General features: G+C 33.3%; 1 protein-coding gene across 9 annotated transcripts in view; it reads left to right on the plus strand.

Annotated features, from left to right (window-relative positions):
* Nucleotides 1–24,115, plus strand: part of ATF2 (activating transcription factor 2) — a 79,658-nt gene that overhangs the window by 26,386 nt on the left and 29,157 nt on the right. For 7 of the 9 annotated variants that reach the window (XM_060409743.1, XM_060409744.1, XM_060409741.1 and 4 more), the window contains 6 exons: nt 9,134–9,230; nt 12,251–12,369; nt 12,497–12,625; nt 16,348–16,526; nt 18,013–18,127; nt 21,309–21,395. In XM_060409743.1, the coding sequence (XP_060265726.1) occupies nt 9,134–9,230; nt 12,251–12,369; nt 12,497–12,625; nt 16,348–16,526; nt 18,013–18,127; nt 21,309–21,395 (726 nt within the window). Of the gene's footprint in view, nt 1–9,133; nt 9,231–9,728; nt 9,853–12,250; nt 12,370–12,496; nt 12,626–16,347; nt 16,527–18,012; nt 18,128–21,308; nt 21,396–24,115 lie in introns of those variants that run through there. The other 2 variants (XM_060409745.1, XM_060409746.1) reach the window with 2 other exon arrangements.

Genomic DNA, 24,115 nt, shown 5'->3' on the forward strand with positions numbered 1-24,115 from the left:
GACCTTCTGGTGAGGGTGTAGTGGTATATAAAGATTTTAGTTTACATGATGTCCAGTGATACTGAGCAGGATAAAAGTGGGGCTTCCCTAGTGGCTCAGACGGTAAAGAATTCACCTGCTATGCAGGAGACCCAGGTTCAATCCCTGGGTTAGGAAGATCCCCTGAAGAAGGAAATAGCTACCCTCTCCAGTATTCTTGCCTGGAGAATTCTATGGACAGAGGAGCCTGGTCTTGGGGTCGCAAATAATCAGACACAGCTGAGCAACTGACGCTTTCACTTTCAGAGGATAAAGGTAGAAGTTACCAGAGTCGGTGACATTTTAAATGGATTGGTCAGTGAATGCCTCTGTAATAAGGTGACACTTGAATAAAGACGTGGAAGCAAACCCTACACATACCTTGGGGAAGAGTTTTTCACAGTGAAAGAATAACAAGTTTAAGGCCAAGAGGGAAGAAATGGATTTGGTGTGTTTAAGAACAGAAAAATGACTGCTGTAATTGGAATGTTATAGTGATTAACTAGGATAAGGGTAGGAGATGAGGTCAGAAAGGTAGGGAAATAAAAAGAGCCCATAACCTGTAGAGCTTTTTTGTTGACTATGGTCTAAGGTGTTTGGGTTTTATTCCCAGAGGAATGAAAAGCCATTGCTGAGCTAATAGTGGAAGCTGGGAAAGTAGAGACTGGCAGCAGTCAGGTGAGAGATAATGGTGGCTTTGACTGGTTGGTAGTAATGGACATATAGAGAAATAGAGTGATTTGACATATATTTTGGAGATAAGTTTTGTATATATTTTTCTATAAATTCAAGAAAGCAAATTTCAAAATCCTTTTCCATTAAAATTTTGGATATGATTTACTCCTTGGATTTGGGACTAAGTTAAATAGAAAGGTGGTCCATTTTGCTGAAATGGACTGTACAGAGAAAGCATAATTCTGTAACCCCTGGATGATAGCTAATACAGTATGTTTCTCAAGCCAGCCTTTGGACCATGACTAATTTTGCTGTGTTGTTCTAGGAATCACTCTTGAAAACTCAGTCTCAGACAAGTCCCTGATTCTTTGTCTGATTCTTTTCTGCTTAAAATAGTTGGAATTGTCATCTTGTGATTGACTCTTTAGTAATATATATGCCACTTTTAATAAAAAGCATTGTATTTAAATTTACTTAAGAAATAAGGTTAAATGAAGGTTAGCTCTCATTTGACATTTAACCAAATGAAGATTAAATGCCAACAAAAGATCAGAGAGGATGAGAACCCAAGATCAAATTAGTAATGTCTAACTTTCCCGGTTTTTGGTACCTCAACCCCAAAACTGGGAGATAGAACCAGTGAGAGAATGAATTCAGTAAAATTACGGGAATTAAGGTAAATGGAAATGAGATAATTTTCAGGTCGAGAAAATATTTTAAAATTGCTGAGGAAAATTACACAATCTGTTCAAGCACATCCATACTGTTTATAGACACTATTAATGCTTCCTTAGCTGACGAGATGAGGCAAATGGAACACTACACAACACATCCCAGGGGTAAAGCCAGAGCTTATTCACCTCAGTACCAGATCCAGGAAGTCTGGGAACTTTCTGATATTCATTATTTGAGTTCTCGTAGCAGACTGCCTTGTACATGCCCAATCCGTGGCACAAATAGCCAAGAGACTGAGAGGAGACTGCCCCTCAGGCCACAAAGAATAGGAAGGAGAGCCTTTGTAGAGTCTTCTGCAGATAGCAAGGGCATTCCAGCGCTTTATCAGGCCTACAAGTCACCCCACTGTTCTTCCTCAGTAAATATATCAGCAGCATCTCCATCTAATGATGCTGTCTATAAATCAATCTATTATTAGTTTGACGTTTTCAACCATTAGAATGTTTATATTTTTGGCAAAGCAGCAGCCATTTTACTTCATTCATATTAAAAATACTCCTTCTGCACTCTCCTTCATTGCTGGCAAAAGTGCAAGACGGCAAATGCATTTACACTTTGACCCAGCAATCCCACTTCTGGGATTCTGTCCCACAAATGTTATGTCAAAACTATGAAAAGACATATGCCAAGGTTATTAAATATATGTTCAATATATTTTGGTACCTGGGAATCTTTGGACAGTGGTTTTCCATGGGAATAGAAGCTGAAAACTGCAAAGCTCCTTTGCAGCTTTAGTTTGGAAGTGACACGGCATCAGTTCTGTAGCATTCTGTTGATCATGCAAGTCACCGGACCAGCTCAGACTCAAGGGGTGGAGAATAGGTACCATCCTCTGGATGGGAGGACCAACATTAACCACACGGCAAAGGAAGGAGGGTATATATCCTACCAAAAGGAATTTGTGGCCATGTTTTACAATATGCCACATATGAATACTGCAATATTTCTAGGGAGAATAATTCTTGGGATTGGTCTCAAAAAAAAAAAAAAATGCATTGGGTGAATTGTGAGTAGAGGTGAAATGAGACAGACCATAGGTTGATAATTGCTAAAGCTGAGTGAAGTGTACCAAGGGTGTTTATTACACTATTTTTTAAAAATTTACTTAAATTCAACAGAAGAAAAAGCAACCTATGGCTGAATATAAGAACATGTATGTATCAGAGATTGCTTAAAAGACTTAATATTTTTAGAAAATATGAAAAAATATTGTTAGAATAGTTTTTTAATATGAAAGGATATAACACTTATTTTTCTTACTTCTCCTTTCCTCCTCCCTTGATGTCTGGTAATAATTATTTTTCCATTGGTAGAGTTAGGAATACAGTTTGATAATCCATAATCCCCATATGTCTTCAGTTTTTCTTCTGTATTTAAGTAGTATAGAGAGGAAGGGTGAGAACTAAGTTTGAAGGCACTCCAGTGTTTAGCAGTCAGAAAGAGGGGAAGGACACAGAGGAGGCAGAGAAGCAGCAGACAACGAAGACAACTGTGTTCTAGAAGTCAAGTAGAAAAAGTATTTCAAAATGTGGAGAAACAGTGTAGTCATACAGTTGATAGGATAATTCAGTATTTACTATTGAATTTAGAAATATGAGGACTGTTAAGACACCCTGATAAGAGTAGTTTCAGTGAAAGAGCAGTGACGACAGTGAGATTGGGGTTAGCCTGAAGAGCAAATGTGGAGAATCAGAAGTGGAGACATCGTAAGATACTTTTTATTTGTATTTAGCTTAAAGGGAAATACTGCTGAGGAAGGATTAAAGATGGAGCTTTTTTGTTTGTTTTGAATTTTAAGGTGCGACTATCATAGCACACTTTACACTGCAGAGAGAGGAACTGTTGTAGAAATGGAGTCCTTAAGAGAGGATGGGATCCAGTGTTCAAGCGGAAGGACTGGCCTTAGATAGGACCATGGACAATTTATCCATAGTACCTGGGAATGAAAAGTCGGGAAGAGGTGTGGAAGGTTTGAATAGAGAAAAGGAACCATATCAAAACTTAGACATACAAGCATGTTTCTTCGATATGGTCACCATAAAAAACTACATTTCTGTATATTCTGTTGCACAAAAGAAATTATCTTTAGAGGCTATGGCATATTGTTATTAAGAGATTTGTATTACTTAGGATGCAGGCTGAGACAAAGAATCAACCTTAACAACAGACTGATGGGCTTGTTTTTTAATATAATAACCAGAAAGTAGGAGCCCCAGGTTGGCTGATTCTGTAATCCTCATCATGCTACTTCCATTTTTAGGTCCAAAATGGCTTTTCAGCTCCTGACATGAAGTCCACATTCCAGCAGTAAGGGAGGGAGAAGGGGAAGCAGAGAGGAGCGTGTATACACGCATCATTTTAGGAGCATTCACTGGAAGTAATGCAAATGATTTTTACTCATTCTTTTGATCCAAAAGAATATGGCCACCTAACTGCAGAGAAAGCTAGAAAATGTGGTCTTTGTTCTGGGCAGCCAAGTGCTCACCTAAAATTTAGAAATTCTTAATTTGAAGGAAAAAGAGTAATAGATATTAAGGGATAGCTGGCAGCCCTTGACATAATTTTCAGAGATGATTTTGAATTTGGGAACATAACAAAAATTCATTTGGAGCCAGAATCTGTTTAAGGTGGGCAATACTAAAGCTACCAGTTGTGAGTTTAGTTAATAGTAATATATCAGGGTTGGTTTCTTAGTTTTGATAAATGTGCCACAATAATATGAGAACATTAGGGGAAACAAACTGAGTAAGGAGTGTATAGGAACTCTGTGTACAATTTTTGCAACTTTTCTGTAAATTAAAAGTTTTCCAAAATAAAAATTTTATTCAAAACAGTAACGAAAAAGGTCTACCTGAGAAACTCAAAAGTTGCTTGTGAACCATAGAATAGAGCTTTCAAATATTTATCAAGTGTGTAGCATACCATGTCTCAATTTGTGCTCCAACTTGTTTCAAAAGAGATCGGAGGAATTAAAGTTCCATATAATATTTGTTATAGTAATAAAAGCAATTATAATGATACTAACGTTTTTAAACTTAGTCACTGTGCTACGAAGCTTATGTGGGTTATGTTATTTAATCCTGCACCAGTCCTATGAAATTGATGCTGCTGGCCTCATTTTATACATGCACAATCAAATATACATTATTGAATCCCTCTCAGTCACAGAACCTGTGAATACTGGAGGTAAGTGTGAACCCAAGCCTACTTTTGTGTTATGTTTATAGCAAAATATCCCAAAATAAAATGTTTAGCCTTCAAGGTATATTTCAGTAGGGGTCTTTGTATATGTATCTTTTTCAGTAAACATTAAAAGTTTTTCTTTTTTCTTAATTACAGAAGTATCACTGAGAACACTGACAAAGTAAAATCTAGAGAGGATGTCTGTTAACATTTGGTGCATTTCCTAAGTTCTTCCCCCCTTTTATTTTTCAAACAAAATTGGGATCATACCGCATGTATTAATGTGTATTCTATTTGTATGCCGATGACATTATATAGTATTATCCTATACATTATACAGTGTAGCACTATACTATATTACATAGTATCTTATACATTATATAGTATGACATGTTGTATGTTAATTGAAAACATGAGTTTGAGTTGCTATGTAGTGTTCTGTTGCCAGAATATGTCCCCAAATCTATTTACCTATTCCTCTTTTATGGCCTAAAAATTAATTATTATGGCCTAAAAAAATCACAACATTGTGATGAATATTCTGTATAACCCCTTATGTACATCTCCCTAATTCCTCAAAATACATTTTTAGAAACCAAATTATCGGATCAAAAGGTGTACACATTTTTAAGGCTCCTCATACATTTTTTCGTATTGTTTTTAAAAACAAACAATTTTTTAGTTTCACTAATAACTTTAAGTATTTTTCTCATCATGAACACTTCATTCCTATGTATTAATAACTTTTTTGGCATATATTTGTTCTCTGAGATACTTAAAATAGTCTAATCTATGTTATAGTAATACCTTATAACTGTTACTGGCCAAGTGATAACTGGGCCAAGGTCAGCATCATCCATTTGTTAAATCTTGCTTGGACTTGGAATGGTTATGGTCTCTCTCTAGATTCAAATAGTAATTTCCTAGGAAATCAAAAATTCTATTAAGCATTGATTTTAGAAGCACCAATCTGATGGTGGTAGTACAAATTATGTTTTGTCACTAGTTAACAACATTCTTCCAGATTTAAATTTTAGCTTTAAAATACTTAATGGACTTAAATGTCAAATAGGTTTTTAAAATTGTAAGTATATTTTGTTGATAATGTTATTTCAGAGAGACCTAAAGAAATCAGTGCAAAATTTTTAACTGCTGGCTCTTTCTAGTAAATTTTTTCAGTCTCTATTAGGTATTTCATAGATTGACTTGATAATTTCATTTAGTTTAACATGATGTTCCATTGAATTTGGTAAAAGAGACGAAGTTGAGATAATTTAGTGAAAGAGTCTTTTAACATTGAAATTCTTACATTTTACTGATAATAGCTTTGCTTTTGGTGATGCTCTCATTGAAAATTTTTTCTTTGGTGAAATATTAATACATTATAACTGTTTTTTAAAGGAGATTAAGATTTCATTTTATTTAATCTGAAGTTCCAATGAAAGTGTGGGAGAGTGTGTGTATGTGTGTGTGTGATCAGTAACTCCCTGGTGTTAAATTAGAGTACTTAAATTCGTGAAAGAAGTAGTAAAATGGGCTATTGGCCTAATGACCTTATAATTTAATACCTATCAGTATTTTAAATTAGGAATAATCATCTGTATCATGGATATAAATGCATGTGTTAAATGCAGAATGATTGATTTAAGTTAATTCTGATAAGAGTGTTCACACTTTGGAAACACAAATTTCTCCCAATATCTGAGCTTAAATTAATTTTTTATGGAAGCAACTATTTCACCCCCTCCTATATTTGTCAGGTTACCCTTACTTTTTAACCTTGTAAGAGATTGTTGGCCTATTCTGACTTTCTTGACTGCCTTTCCCATTGTTTATTCAGCTGTATGTTCAAAGTCTTTCTTATTTAACAAAACACTGCACATGTATAACATTTTCATTGGAGTAGTGCTCACAATTGCCTAGAAGAAAGAAATTGTATTAATTCAATATATTATTACTAGCAGTATCATTATTTTTCTACAAAACTTATTTTTAGAATAAACCTTTTAATTTCTCTGGAAAAACAGTTCAAATAGATTCTTGCAAAAATATTAGCTTGTAGTAGCTGTTTTGTATTTGTTGAAAAAATAATGCATTTTACATATATATATCTTTTACTGGTGACTGCCTTTTGATGCTGTTTTAAGTTTCTCGTTAGAGGTAAATAAGTCTTCTCAGATGATAGGCAAGGTTATAGATAATATCTATATCATGATATAGATCCATGATAAATTGATACTTGTATCAAGTACCAATTTCAGTGTATTTTACTCATGTATAAAAATATTATATGATTAACAACTCCTTTATAAATAGCATTTAGATAAACTTGATCTCTGTGTTCTCTTTGAAACTTTGTGAATTCATATTCCTGGCATTTCTCCTTTTACTATTCATATGATCTTAAATGTATTTTAGGGTCCTTTTACCTGCTATTTTTCACTTAAAATCAATCTTGTTGGTATTTTCACATATTTTGTACAAAACATAATGTAATTTATTGTATATGTAGTTGCTGTTTGATTTGAATATTTGTGTTCAAACCAGTAACTAAGCACAGGATACCGTTGGGATAAAATTCCTAGGAGATAACTTTCTAAGCTTGTCTGTTAATTATGCTGACTTTGCTGTTTTAAAATCTAAGACCTCTACTAAAATGCATTTTTTTGCAAATGTTTAATGATTGCCTTCAGTGGAGAAGCCACATTGTTGGGTTCTTTGGAACGTAAAGTGAATCTTGCTTTAAGATGCTTGTAAGACATTCAAAACTGTAATGCAAAGTAAAAAGCAATGAAGTAGTGCTGGTAAATGCTATCACTGTTTATTCTCCAAAAGCTTCATATTGGAAACTCTTATCAAAGGATGACTATTTTTTATTTTTCCAAATTTCGAAAGGATTCTTATACGTAATGACAGAGCAGTAGGAAAATAGCACTTGCGTAGGGCAGAGCTAGATTATGATTGCTCAATGATTGTTTCAATTGTAAATGAGTAAGTCAAGGGATAAAGTTACTCTTTGCACCTATATACTCATCTTCAGTGGGAATATAAACAGGTTATAAAGAGGGGACATTAATAATTTTCCACTGGTGTACAGTAACTTAAAAACAATATAACCAAATTAAATTAACGCTTAATTCACCTTTAGGAACAATCTGTGGTTTGATGGTTTTTGTTTCTTTTAGATTGGGCTTAAAGATTCAGTTCTTTACTTGTAAGGAGATCATTCTTTCAGTTAGCATTTATTGACTACTTACTATATGTTAAATTTAGGGAAACTGAAATAGTAGGAGCTCAGTCTACTTGAAATATGAAAGCATCAATAAAATATTGCTAGGTGCTATAAACATATACTGTGCAGAGCAAAATCAGATATAAATGACAGGAATTAACTTTTTACAGTGGGCTTGTGGGCTGGACTAAGGATGATACAGGTCACACTTTTAATATTGAGAAAAGAAAGCATAATAGATAGAAATATTTCTTTCTTTTACATTGTTTTAAGGTTAACCCTAAAGCTGCTATCATTAGTTGCATGAGAGGATTTATGTACTGAGTTGAATAGGGAATGGTAAGACCACAGGATAAGGAATCCATTTTTTGGTGGTTCGGAAAAACCATGTTCATTATTTTAACATCCCATTTTTAAGGATATAGCCTAGAGAGTGAGTATAGATCTCTTAATTTGACATCTTATAATTATTTCTTTGAAATTAAAAAGTGCGTGCTCTATATTTCAGTTGTAAATGTTGGTAAAGATAAGGAGCATCTTCATAAAGATTGATATCCAGACACAGGAGATATTTAAACAATGTATTTATTATATTGTAATCGTAAATGTCACCTTTAGCATGTAGGACCTATCAAAGTTAAGTGTAGCTTTAGAAATAATTTTGCTTCATTTTTTTTATATGAGTATGATAAAAAATGTAAAACCACTTTATTCTAAGTTAAATTTTTTATTTTAAAATGAATTGCTTTATTGTATTCACTGCTATTTCTTTGCTGGATTATAATCAAGGCATTCTTTTTTTATGTGGTAACATAAAGCACCTGATTTACTTCTTAATTTGTCCAGGAGTAATATTTTTATAAGAAAGTTCTCATTTTAAAAGTGGTAAGTAACCTGAAATCTAAGTAAAATAACAATACTTTCTTCAAAAGTCATTATACCATGGAGTATATATTTCTACTATGATATGGCAAAAATTAACAGTGATCTATTTTTAGTGTCCAAATGAAATTTATGTAAAGTTTCTTTGCCTCAGGTTTTTTTTAAATGCTCTCAAATGAGTTACATGACCTAGTATCATCTTTATTGCTCATTCTTGGGTAATGAGTTTCTCTATGATTAAGACCTAATATGTTTATCTATACTAACAGTAGATTCTTTATTGTTAACAAACTGCTATGTCTTTGTTAATGGTGGTTTTACATGTTGTGGAAATGAAAATTTCCTTATCATTTAACTTATTTGATCAAATTGAAAATCTTAACTATATTTTAAAACTTTTTGCCACAGCGTTTTACCAACGAGGATCATTTGGCTGTCCATAAACATAAACATGAGATGACACTGAAATTTGGTCCAGCACGTAATGACAGTGTCATTGTGGCTGGTTAGTATATGCTTTTATTAATAGTTTATATACATATTTCACCTGGAATGTGCACAATTTTTGTGTATTCTCTGTAAATAATATAGTCTGGTGATATTCCAATAGCTTCATTTACAATAAATGTTGGCAACATGTATTTTACCCATTACATTTTCATGTTTCCTTCTGACCATTCATTTCACTTTTTTGTATAGTTTTCGAATGTAGACTTCAATATCATTTTTTGTGGAAGTTAATTAGGATCTGGGAGCATTCATACCATTTCCAGAATTTACATTTAACTGATAATTCAATTAACATGATGTTTAGTCATTGTTTCTTTTAGCTGTTTACATCTGCTTTACAGTGCTATGTAAAGCTAGAAAATGATCAGGCTCCTCCTGTTGGAGAAAGCAGTTAGCAGACTTGTTCATTAGGATTTTGTTTATGTTTCTGTTTGGACTAAACATCTGTGTTAATAAACCGGGCTTAAATTCAATCAATGCTTTTTATTTTTAGATGTTGCTCCTATGAACATACTGTATCACCTAAATGGATGATTATCTTTCAGTATGTGAAGAGAGAAGCCCAGTGCATGCACTGATTTATTGTCCTTCCATGCTGTCAGCTACTTCTTTTTTGGGTATTTATAGATGCATACCTCTCTGTATATGTATACACATAGAAGTATTGTGATAAAATGATTTTATATAAAATTTAATATATAAATTTCAGCGCTTTTGTCATAACCACAGTCATATATTACAAATATTCAAATTAATGTTTTAATTTTTTCTCTTGTAAAGCTTAGGTTATACTATTTGTAAGTCTAGAATTATACCTAAATACTGAATATTATTAATACTTCAAATTATTACCCAGCTTGAAATCAAATTATCTCTCTTAAGCATTGTATATGATAATGAGGAAAAAAGATAATTCTTATTATTCAGTATCAAGATTTTTGTCTTGAAAAAACTGGAGGTAACAGATAATTCACCAAAAAAACAATTTGTTTAGGAAAAATGTAGGGGAACACTCAGCACATCTTCATTTCTATAAGTAAAAGGAAGCAGGTAAGAGTGTGGTATGTATTTCTTTAAAATACCGTGTATCAGATATTGAGAGAGAAAACCAAAAATGCAAACAAAATAACTACAGCCTGGAAGTTTCACTCCCCTGGGCATGAAGGTCTTTCCTTCTCTGGAACTTCTTGCCTTAGAGCCATATCTCTCTCTGTAACCTTTAACTCAAAAATATTTTGAGATTGGTTTCTAGAACTTACTTTCCTTTCTGTTTACATTTAATGTGCTAGAAAAGTAGAACACATCTAAACATAGCACTTGACTTTTTTTCTTTAACTAAATATATTTGAGTAGTACAGCGTAACTGTGTAAATATAGTGCATGATGCGTGTGATATATATTTGATGATCAATAGCCAAAAACCATATGCATGTTTAAACAATTGTGCCTGTGTTGACGTTTTTCTTTCCAAGCCTGATCATTACAGTAATTGCTGATAAAACATGATTTTTGCATATGTATTTTATTTTTAAGACTCCTCTCCCTTTAATTGGAGAAGGCAATGGCACCCCACCCCAGTACTCTTGCCTGGAAAATCCCATGGACGGTGGAGCCTGGTGGGCTGCAGTCCATGGGGTTGCGAAGAGTCGGACATGACTGAGCGATTTCACTTTGACTTTTCACTTTCATGTATTGGAGAAGGAAATGGCAACCCGCTCCAGTATTCTTGCCTAGAGAATCCCAGGGATGGGGGAGCCTGGTGGGCTGCTGTCTATGGGGTCGCACAGAGTCGGACACGACTGAAGCGACTTAAGAGCAGCAGCAGCTCCCTTTAATACAAAATAGGAACCTTCTCTTAGGCATAGACAAATCTTTTGAGCATGAACAGAAGAGTCAAATTTAGGTTCAGTCTACTATTGCAATCATGATGGATGGACCTAGGTTGATACAATAATGGTATTATTATAATACCATTTTGTATGTCTTTCCGGGAGTATAGGTTATGTACATTGCAGACTATTAGGTAAAAAGATGACAAAAAGTCCTTCAGTAAGTTTGATACTACTACTACTGTCTGAGGTAGGCCTATATTATATCTAATGTGTATAACAAATAGATAATTTTAGTGTAAAATATTTATATGTAGTAAACACATTAATACTCTGTGTATACGTTGGGTTGAGGGTGATGATAAAACAGTAAGTGATGCCCACTCTAGGGATCCAGTAATTAACAAATACATATTTTAATTTCACAGAAGGTTTTATGAGTATTATATCTTAAACCAGGAGTCAGTCTTATACTTTTATTTAGTTTAAGCTAGATCCTTGATGTAACTTATAAAGTTGATGCCCTAAAGTATATAAAATGTGAATAGAATTGAATGTGCTATTAATCATAATCAGTGTGAGCAAACAGCCTTGAAAATAATAAAACTAAACAGGCAAAATTCATAACTTAGCTGTTTTTCATTCAGTGTAGACCTTAACTAGCTATTGTTTTGTAATTGATATGTGCTCACGTGTACACCCAGTTTGTGTTTTAGTGCAACACTGTTTTATCTTAAGCCTGCTTTCATAATAGATTATGAACACTAGTGGAAGGACCAAGTTAAAGCAAATATACATGTTCTTGTCTTAGTTCTCCCCAAATTGCATGTATTTTAAGTATTTGTAAGTTTTAATAGTGTAAATTTTAAAAAAAATTTGTGTTAGATAATGATAATAGTTTATCTCTGAATAGAGGATGCTTATGTCCCTCTACTCAGAACATGTGGAATAAGGAACAAGAAGGAATTCTTTTCATACTTTTATTGTTCATAAAGTTGGAGGAAATACCTTTAACTGCAACAAGAACTTAACCAAATTTTGTTTGCTTTAAAGGAAGAGGTCTTTCCAAAGAGAATTAACAGCTGACTGAACCAGTCCTGCTAATTCATTAATTTACTTGCTAAAATACTTTAGAGTCCGGTATGATACTTAAATCTGTGTAATTACTTATTGACATTTATTTCAGATCAGACCCCAACACCAACAAGATTCTTGAAGAACTGTGAAGAAGTGGGTTTGTTTAATGAGTTGGCAAGTCCATTTGAGAATGAGTTCAAGAAAGCCTCGGAAGATGACATTAAAAAAGTATGTTATCAGCCATGAAATTAAGAGTGCTTCTGACAGAACAGTTTTCACTTGTTGCTTTCTTATTTTAGATATACTGATTGGCTGTTTTTAAACTCCTAACACTTTGTTTAATTTGCATTTTTAGATGCCTCTAGATTTATCTCCTCTTGCAACACCCATCATAAGAAGCAAAATTGAGGAGCCGTCTGTTGTAGAAACAACTCACCAGGATAGTCCTTTACCTCACCCAGAGTCTACTACCAGTGATGAGAAGGTTAGAAGTTTGTATTTACAGAAGAAACTCAAACTAAGTGGGAAAAAAAATCAGCATTCTCAGTAAAGTCTAATATTTGATCTAGATAAAATTTTAATGTAATGCATTAATCAGCATCAGGTTGTACTTGCCTTACATGTGAAACCCTGTGAATCCTAAGAAATTTTAGGGAAAGAAGATAATTTGTTTATCTATAATTTTTTATGACAAATTATTGGAGAGAATAGCAGTCATTTAAGATAAACCTGTTATTTTTTTAGAGGATACATAAATTTATAAATTTAATTTCTCTGGGTTTTGCTTTTTTTTTTTTTTGCTACTTTTGTACAGTGACAGCTTAATTAAGAATCTTTGCAACTAAAAATTGTTTGAACAAAGGTTATATAGACTTTTAAAAGGTTAAAGGAATAGCTACTTACTTCAGCAGTGATCTTTGGTAATAGCAACTAATAGGATGACGATTACACTGTCTTACTTGTTATAGTCTTTTTGTAGTAATTTAGTGCCTCATTCCTAGATCTGACTACTTTGGTACCAGGGACCAACTGGGGTATATTATGTGCTGAGTTACCATTATTACAGATATTTCTCAATTAATGGTCATTCATTAGCACATCTACTAAACACATTTATTTGGAGGCATGGGGCACAATAAAAGGCAATGACAGTGTTCTTTTGTAGGTTATGTTACTCTAAAATCATAGCCTAACTAATGGACTTTTGCCATGGCAGAGGAGCTAGAAGTAAGGCAGGAAAGGTAACTATTCATTGATGCCTAGGAATAAATGCTTTGACCATTAGGTGTTTTGTATTTTTTTTATTTACTTATAATAGTACATTCTCATTATTAAAAAACTTTAAGAATCCAGAAAAATATAAGAAAGAAATTACCTTTTACCCCATAACTGAGTTGTAAGAATTACTAGTATTTTGAAACATTTTTCCTAGATATATGCATAACCTTTATACGTAGAAATATACATATATATATTGGGCTTCTGTAGTGGCTCAGATAGTAATGAATCTGCCTGCAGTGCAGGAAACCCGAATTCAATCCCTGGGTTGGGAAGATCACCTGGAGGAAGGAGTGACTACCCACTGGAGGATTCTTACCTGAAGAATTCCATGGACAGAGAGGAGTCTGGCAGGCTACAGTCCATGAGGTTGCAAAGAGCTGCCTAACACTTTCACACATATACAAGTGAATAGTTACATAGAAGTATAAAGGGATAAAAAGATAAATATCAAGAAGAATCATAGTTTACTTTTTTATATCATGTTTTAGACAGTCAGCATTAATGAAGATTTTCCCATGCCATTGGAAAATTTTCCAAAGTCATTATTTTTAATGGTTGCACTTTATTTTGTCATTATCATAATGTATTTACAGATCTTGAATGTAAATATTGTTTCCACATTATCACAGTTATAAGAAATGCTGTTAAATCTTTGATATAAATATCTTTTACCTAGAGAATATTCCAGTCCCTTCACAGTCAACAGTTTTTTCCTGCTGGTTGCTGCTTTAGCCCTCTTAGGGGTACTTCTTCTTCCTGCATTCTTCAGTCATTAGCTCACACTGGGCAGGGCATAGTTATTGGAATAGTTGTAAGAAGTAAATTCTGAGCCCCCTTCTTTCTCAATTTTTTCCTTCTTAAATGCACTCATCCAGACCTGTAACTTTAAAAACCATCTACCTGGTTTCCAAATTTGTATCAACCCAGATATTTCCCAGATTTCCATATTCATATGCAGCTCTGTCTTGACATTTCCCTTTATGTGTCATGTTAAACGTAGTATGTCTAAATTAGAGCCCTTCACCACCACCACCCCCCCCCCCCCCCCCCCCCCCCCCCCCCGCCAATCTTCTTCGTCTCAGTAAATTTCCTCTCCATCCACCTAGTTGCTCTGGCCAAAAATAAAGAATACTTAATTCCCTCTTTTTCTTCTCAATGAAACCAGTAGCATATCTTACCAAACCTACTTCCTGAATATATCCTTAATTTATCTCTTTCATCTTCACTGTCGCAACTGTAGTCCAAATCATCTTTTACTTGGATTATTGTTACCTTCTAATAATTGTTAATAATTATTTGTTAATATATTGTTCAGTTAATAAAACTTTTAACAATTACCAGGACTTTCTACTTCCATCTCCAACCTATTTTTCATTAGCTGTATATTTTTCTTAATTGGTGGCTTTGTTTTTCTTTTTTAAATTCTTTTTAATTGAAATGTAACAAACATGCAGAAAGTGTCCAAACACAAGCATATACAGAATACTTAGATTTATGTAGATGTATATCTGAATATATATGTATGTGAGTGAAAGTCACTCACCAGAATACTGGAGTGGGTAGCTGTTCCCCTCCAGGGAATCTTCCCAACCCAGGGATCAAACCCAGGTCTCTTGCATTGCGGGTGGATTCTTTACCAGCTGAGCCACCAGGGAAGCTAGACTGTATATTTTTAATATGTCACTTCCGTGCTTAAAATCCTTCAGTGGTTTGCCTTTGCATTTAAGGTAATTCACACTTCTCCGTAAGCCATCATTGATTTAGACTTGTATTCTTATCCAACCTCACCTCATTCCTTTCCTATGAAAGTGTTCATCAGATATTCTAAGCTTTTCCCTCCCTCAAAGACATTGCTCTTGGTATTGCTTCCTTCTCCCTAGAATGCGCTCCTCATCTTTTCAGTACCAGTTCAAATGCCATTTTTCAAAGAAGCTCACTTTACCTCACTATGCTATCTAAAGTAGCCAACTCCAACTTTCCCTCAGTTAATCTCTCATGATTTATTGATATTATGTTATACTGTTAGTCTGTAAGACATTACTGTCCAAAATTTTCTGGTTTGTTTTACTTGTTTACTGTCTCTTTTCCTCCTAGTCCTTCAGGGCATGTTGTAATTTCTCAAACTTGTCAAGTAAACGAAATTCCAATAGTACTAGTTTATTTTTCTTCCTGTGTAGCTTAATAAAATTGTGAGAATAAATGGCAGTATAAAGGCAAATTCAAGGAACATGGTGGACCAATTTTTATACTAGTTATGGAGTTCTGGATAATCTGTTTTCTAATCTGTAAATTGGGGAAAAGACCATCTATAAGGTTCCGTGTTTTTCTTTACTTTGGAAAGATCTTACTACAATAGTTTAGTTTTACATTCAAGGTATTAATATTACTTCACCTTTTGATACTGAGAAATTATTGGTAATGTAGAGATAGTTATCTGAAATTGGCAAACATTTGTATTACTTAAAAAAAAATTTTAACATTTTTATTATTGAATTGATATCAACTATAAAAGAGTCTCCTGGACCTACTTCTTCTTTATACAATATAATGATGGAGTAGGACAAGGAAGTCCCATCTGGATTTTAAGTTCTGTACTTCCATGAGAATGGAATTGTAGTTTTATTTTTTACTAGAATTCTCATGGAGTTATATAACCAAGTTGCCCAGCCTAAGTTATTTCTAGATTGATGGTAAAACAAGTTGTACTGAAAAAAACCACTCAGATGTTTTTTAAATTAAAATATTAACACTGCATTTGAAACAATTTTCTCATAATTAACTTTAAATAAATATTAATATATTTTGGGGTGATACTTAGTACTGAGTTTGTGGGGTTTTTTTAAGACATGTCATTCTATTCATTAAGGTACATGAATTGACTTGGATTTTTAAATTTCATTGTTTCTCCATCTCATTATTAAATAGGAAGTACCATTGGCACAAACTGCACAGCCTACATCAGCTATCGTTCGTCCAGCATCTTTACAAGTTCCCAATGTGCTGCTTACAAGTTCTGACTCAAGTGTCATTATTCAGCAGGCAGTACCTTCACCAACGTCAAGTACTGTAATCACCCAGGCACCGTCCTCCAACAGGCCAATTGTGTAAGTGATTTGGGCCAGTCATTGAATTTTCTGAATTGTTAAGTTTTTGTTTTCATGGTTTTCCTAAGACATTTAATTATTCTAATTGTGGCATTAGTTTTGTGTGTTAATCATTTTTGCATGCTTTTATTTTTGGAAAAAATGCTTGGGTAATTTTTTTTTTAATGTGAATGTTTTCTAACACATTAGAAAACATATACAGAGCTTAATTTTAAAGACAACGCAGATTGTGATTTTAAGATGGTCTCTTATTTTCATGCTATTTTACACAAAACACATAAGATTATCTTTATCACTAGATAACATTTCTTTCAGGGCTTCCCTGGTGGCTCAGATGGTAAAGAATGTGCCTGCAATGTGGGAGACCTGGGTCAGGAAGATCCCCTGGAGAAGGGAATGGCTACCCACTCCAGTATTCTTGCCTGGAGGAATCCCATGGACAGTGGAGCCTGGCAGGCTATTGTCCATGGTGTTGCAAAGAGTAAGACTCAACTGAGTGACTGACACAAAACATTTCTTTCAGTTTTTACAGGGAGCTCTCAAGAGCTTTCTGATAAGAATTTCTCTCAATTAATATATTGCAGTTTGTTCTCTAAGTAAATTCGTAGCTTTCCCCATTTTTTTTCCTTTTTTCCTATACTGCTTGCATACATTGTGCATTTAAGATGCAATTAAAACTAATTAAATTTTACAATGTGCTTTGCAGTGGTTCAGAAATGTTGGTTTAATTACTTGAGCAGCATATATACACCATGTATGATTTTTTGTGGGTATTTTGTTCATTTTATAAGAAATGGTATCAAGTTTGTATCTGTCACATGGGCATTTTCCTTGGGCTGGACCTCTTGTTCTTTTTTTTTTCTTCCAGTTTTATTGAGATATACAGTGAACGTTTAGGGCTTCCCAAGTGGCGCTAGTGGTAGAGAACCCACCTGCCAGTGCAGGAGACATAAGAGATGCTGGTTCGATCCTTGGGCCCGGAAGATCCTCTGGAGAAGGAAGTGGAAACCCACTCCAGGATTCTTGCCTGGAAAATTCCATGGACAGAGGAGCCTGGCAAGCAGCTGTAGTCCATGGGGTTGCAAAGAGTCAGACATGACTGAGCACACCACACACATACACATTACATCCCTAGTACTTATGTGTCTTCCAACTATAAGTTAGTATCTTCTGACCACCTTTGTTACCATACAGGGATGATATTACATTGTTAATGATTATATTCTTCACATTGCGAATTCATTCCTGTGACTCATTTACTTTGCAACTGGAAGTTTGTACCTCTTAATTTCTCTCATCCCTCCATTCCCTTCCCTCTGACAACCACCTGTCTGTTCTCTGTTTCTCTTCTGTTTTGTTTATTAATTTTTTAGATGTCTCCAGAAAATTTATTTTTAAATTATAATAGTAAAAATACTTTTATATTTTTTAGACATCATTGATACGGATTTCCTTTTTCTAATTGCCCTTCTTTTGTTTTCCTTAGTCCTGTACCAGGCCCATTTCCTCTTCTGTTACATCTTCCTAATGGACAAACCATGCCTGTTGCGATTCCTGCATCAATCACAAGTTCTAATGTGCATGTTCCAGCTGCAGTCCCAGTAAGTTTTTAGACTATTTAATATTTTCTTTATAGAAAACTGATCTTTATAATCAGAAAATACACTTGGGGCTGCTTGATTAGTTTATGAAACTGAATTCAACAAAATACTTAGTGTTAAGTAATATTTACTCATTGATATTTACTGTGATAGCATAAATCTTTCGAGGCAAACATAACTGGATAAATAACATTTTTCAATCCTCGAAATCTTAATTGTTTTCCTTTTATTTTTAATATTAAGAACTAATTCCTAAGGTTCAAGAGGGAGAGGACATATGTATACCTATGACTGATTTATGTTGCTGTTTGGCAGAAACCAGCAAAATTCTGTAAAGCAATTATCCTTCAATTAAAAAATAAATTAAAAAAATAAACATAAGGTTGAATTAAAAAAAAAAACTAATTCCTTATTCAACCCATTTCAATTTGCTAGATTTGTAGAATTCAAATATTAACATAGGGGACTTCCCTGGTGGTGCAGTGGCTAAGACTCTGCGCTCACATGCAGTGGGCCCGAGTTCAGTCCCTGGTTAGGGAACTAGATCCCACGTGCCTCAACAAAGATCAAAGATTCCATGTACCGCAACCAAGACCCAGCACAGCCAAACAAATAAAAATAAATGTATTAAAAAAAAATATTAACATAGATCTCTGTTTTGTAAGAAGATATTTATACTGGAACATTTATCAGGTAACTATGTTATTTTGATTATTAGAGAAATTGTTTATAAAAGCATTCTGAACTTCTGTGGTCATGTTGGGTTTATGGAATTCCTTTGCTGTCCCAAGCATGTGAAAATCTAAATGGTCTACTAGAATGGACAATAGATAGTTACCATTTTTCCTAATGAGAAGATCAAAAAGAAGTTTTTTGAGGGGCATGTTAATTATATAAATGTTGAAAGACATAGTAGTTAAATATCTACTTATACTATTCAGTAACTTAGTATTTAAAGGCACATTCTTTGGAATAATATATTATAAATAATTCTTTTTTTCTATTCTCACATTTCATAAAATAACAGAATCTTCAAATGTGTCTTTAATATTCAAGTTTTTGTCATTAGAACCACTTTGTAAGGAACCTCACAAAGTTTTCCAAAACACGTTATTTTCATCCTCATCTAAATAATTTCAGTGTAACACTTTTTGAATCTACTATTATAATCCTGGAAATCTTACATTAAGTCCTAATACTCAAAAATACAGTCTCTTTTTTTCACCTTGTAGATAGATATTTCTGGTCAGTACAATATAATCATTGTATAGTTTTTAAAAATTATTTTTAAAATCCTCCTTACACTTTTGGTGAGATTATATCCTCAGAACACTTTTGGTGAGATTATATTCTCATGAATATTAACTAAAATTAATATTAAATACTTACTTTATTAACTAAAGTGACCTTTCTAAGTATCCAAAATTAGCATTGATTGTAATATTTCAGATATTTCCACAAAATCAAGGTAATGTGTTGTCTTCAAATGGAACTTTGTAGTTCAAAATGCATTATTTGAGAGTTTTATAAGGACTCAAATATAAGGTGACTACTCTCTCTTTTCTCCGGATATTTTTGATGGGGAAACATTCTTGTATCTGGGTTTATATGGTATCCTGTTAAATGTAACTGCAGTGAGAGAAACTGAAATGAAAAAGAGATATACTTCAGTATACAATAACTAATCATTCAGTGTTGATATTACGTTCTTTTAAAAGAAGGCAAAAGACAATGGAAAATCTGTTAAGTAGTATTATTAGTGAAATTACTAGAGGTGATCAGGTTCTCCTTTGTCATTATGCTTTATTTAATGTATTAAAGAACTTTCATGTATATATTTTATAAATTTTATATGTATATATTTTAGAAAAGCATAGTTCACATGTATATATTTTAGAAAAGCAAAGTTCATTGTTGAAATTACTTTTTATGCCTAGTTATACAAGTTTTAACATTCTTTCTCATTCAAAATGGGGGTGTGACAGATCTGTGAGAAATTTTGCATCACTCTGAATATTATTCATTTCTATAAGAAGGAATTATTAAAAAAGTAAATTATGAAAATTGAAGATTAAAAATGAATGTCTCAGAAAAATTGACAATTTTTGAAGGATAAATCAGGATTAAGATCATTAAGGGTTCAGATACATTTTTCTGATTCTGCAGTCTCAAATAATTTTATCAATGATTACATTTATATTAACAATAGAAATAGTAATATATTGGGTTGGCCAAAAAGTTCATTCAGTCCCGCCCCATAAGATGGCTCTAGTGGCACTCAGTTGTCTTTAATTTCATTTGAAACAATTTTGTTAGATTGTATTGTGACAGCTGTCATATCAGTGTAAAAAAAATTGTAATCAGTGAGTTATTTATAGCCATTTTAATATTGAAGATGAAAGAAAAAGCAACATTTTCAACACATTTATGCTTTATTATTTCAAGAAAGGTAAAAACGCAATGAAATGCAAAAAAAAAAAAGTGTAGTAAATGAAGAAGGTGCTGTGTCTGATACAACGTGTCAAAAGTGGTTTGTGAAGTTCGTGCTGGAGATTTCTTGCTGGACGATGCCCCATGGTTGGGTAGTCCTGTTGAAATTGATAGTGATCAAATCGAGGCATTAATTAAGAACACTCAATCTTACATCATGAGTTTGATAGCTGACATACTCAAAATATCCAAATCAAGCACTAAAAATCATTTGTACCAGCTTGATTAATCATCACTTTGATATTTGGGTCCCATGTAAGTGAAGTGAAAAAAACCTTCTTGACTGTTATTTCTACATGTGATTAGAAAGGTAATGAAACCATTCCATTTTTTAAACAAATTATAACGGGAACCTAGAACAGTTCTTTGCTCAAAAAGATAAAAAAGTTTTGGGAAGACAGAATCATTAACTTGTCTGAAAAATGGCAGAAGGTAGTGGAACAAAACAGTGAATATGTTGTTCAGTACAGTTCTTGATGAAAATGAAAAATGTGTCTTATTTTTACTTTAAAAACAGAAGGAACTTTTTGGCCAACACAATATATACTTTCTGTTAATGTATAATATATTTTCATATACATATTAATATATACTTATTATGTAAGTTATTATAGCAGCCATTTTGCAAATAAAGTACAAGTCTCATTTTGAATATATTCTCTAGTAATTATTTTTCAATATCTTCTGATAGCTTGTTCGACCAGTCACCATGGTGCCTAGTGTTCCAGGAATTCCAGGTCCTTCCTCTCCTCAACCAGTGCAGTCAGAAGCAAAAATGGTAGGCAAGATTTTGTTTGTTCTGTACATATCTTGACCCTGTTTTGAATTAGCTTTTTCAGTTAAAGCCCACTTCAGATGTACAATTTAGATCAAATTTTATAAATTTGTGGGTTGTATTACATTATAGGGGCACCAGAAAGTTTGGAAAAGGAAAGTTTTAATTAGCATAGTGATAGGGTACTGGTACTTGAAAGCAAATAAATCGATTGGGAGTAAAGTTCTAGTTTTTATCATTGGTTTGTCTGATGTTTGATGTGGCTTTTTAGGCAAACTCCTCCTGCTGGAGGCTAGGGATATTGCAGCTGAAACTAGAAGTAATGAAGGCAGCGCTGACATAATGAATGACTTTAAACAGTCATACAAATGAATAGAACACTATTAAGAAAAAATTCTGAAATAGTGTACAGTATATATAAAGGAAAACCATATTTTTGACTTATGTTTCAGGCACTAAGAAATCAGTGTTAAGGGGTAAACTATAGAGTAGGAAGCAGAAGACATATTTTCATTTTACTCATAATTCTTCTGTTCACTACCCCCAAACAAGCCACTTTAATTTTTCTGAGACTCAATTTTCCTCATCTGTAAAATAAAGGGATTAAACTTTGATTCCTGGGGTCTTTCTTAGCCTCAAATCTTTCTCACTTGCTAATTATCTTAGTAGATGACCTGAAGCTGCTGCTATGAGTGGGAGGATCAGTGGGGTAATTTTCTTTTAAATCAAAATAATTCTCCCTTCTACAATTTAATGTACTTTAGAGCTAATTTTTAACTAAAATCAATCAATAGTTGTTAGACACCTATTATTTGTTTCAGTTATATGCTAGGCACTACACTGACATTATAAATTTGTACCCATAAAAACCATTATGTATTATTGCAAGGCTTTAAATTTTTTACTGCTATTCTCCATTAATGCAAATAATCAGTCTGAATTTGGCATGTGAGAACTTTTTTTTAAACAGTAAAACTTATATACTGTCTGAATAAATAATAGTTGGTTGAAGAGTATTAAAATTAGCTGGTTATTGATGATAGTGAAAAAACTTGAAAATCCAAGAGGAGAATTTTTCATGTGACACCATGTTTAGGTCAAAGCCATGGAACTAACTAAGATGAATCTTTTTCACCTGATAGCAGAAGGCCTTCACTGGGAATGTGTTTTGCACTTCCTACTTAATGTAACTAGTATAATGAAAAATTGAATTAGCGAGAACTGTGTAGAAGAGAATAGAAGTTAAAGAGATCCTGTTGTTCTCTGCATCTCAGAATACTTTTACATATTCAGTGGACTTTTCCCTCCACAGTTTGTAAAGAACAGATCAGATTTAAAGAAATACTTTTGGCTATAAGATAGAAACTAGTAAGCTTCCCTGAATAACTGAATAAATTTGAGAAATTTAATTAGTAAGAATAAAAATACTTTGTATACTTGTACACTGAAAAGTACCAAAGCTGTATTTCACATGTTTATGTATGAAACACAGTGATAGGTTGAAGGCCCCCTAAATTGCATGGGGAGTCACAAATTGCGTCACTTAAATTTAACAGTCCAATTAAATTTCTTAGTAAAATATTGCTAACATATAAAATAGCCATATTTAGGTGATTACCTGTTTAAATTGGGATAGTAAATAAGATTGTCCTATTTTTTAATTAAATAAAAAGATTCAGAAATTAGCCTCCCCCCTCCTTTTTTTTTTTAAGCTTTTTGTTATGGAAGATTTCAAGTATTACATACAAACTAAATAAGATTCTGTAATGAATCCCCATGTACTCATCACCCAACTTCAGTTATTAGCAGTGTAACTGTTAGTTCTTCCTCAGACCACTCCTTAACCTCACTGAATTATTTTTTAATAAGCCTTTCTTAAATGTAAAATTTACATAGATTGAAACGGACCAATTTAAACTGTGCAATTTGAGTGCATTCATGTAACTCACCTCTATTATGGTACAGAACATTAACATCTACCCACGTTTCTTTATGTCCCTTCCCTCAGTCCATGTCCCGCAGCTGTTAATATTTATCAACAGCAATGTAAATAAAATCAATGTATACTCTTGCGTTCAGCTAAGTATATGTCTGTGAAACTTATCCGTGTTGTTGTGTGTATTGTAGTTTCTTTCTGTTGCTGAGTAGTCTGCTGTGAGTATACCACAATTTCTTTATCCATTCTTCTGTTGGTAGGACTTTGATTGGTTTGGTTTGATTGTTTCTAAACTTGAATTAAAATGTCAGTGTCATTGATTTTCTTACTTTATTAAGCATCAGGGGGCTAAAAAGATTTACTAAATAAATAATTGTATAATTCTAATGGAAGAAAGTTGAGACTAGGTTCATATCCTAGTGCACAGAGGTTTTTTAATGATCAGATAAATGATCATGGGATTGGATTCTTTTCTCTGTCAGTGATAGAACTCTGAATTCCATTCTCTCCAAATGAATGGTCCCCAGCTCACATCCCCTAGATTCATGTTACATGTTAAATAATTTTTCTGACTTTTTACCAGTCTGAAGTCCCCTAGCAAACATTGTAATTTCTTCTTTCACTGCTTCAATTGGATTTTGCTTTGTTGTTTTCAGCTCTGAAAATATTTAAACATCCTCCCTGTTTGATTTTGCATCTCTGTTAAGGATTTATTTGACCTTTGTGGTCACAGTCTGTTAATGTTAAATAGTACAACAATAGTAACTCTGCTAAAATGTGGTTAAAA

This window comes from Ovis aries, chromosome 2, assembly GCF_016772045.2.
Source record: "Ovis aries strain OAR_USU_Benz2616 breed Rambouillet chromosome 2, ARS-UI_Ramb_v3.0, whole genome shotgun sequence".
NCBI classification, from domain to species: domain Eukaryota; kingdom Metazoa; phylum Chordata; class Mammalia; order Artiodactyla; family Bovidae; genus Ovis; species Ovis aries.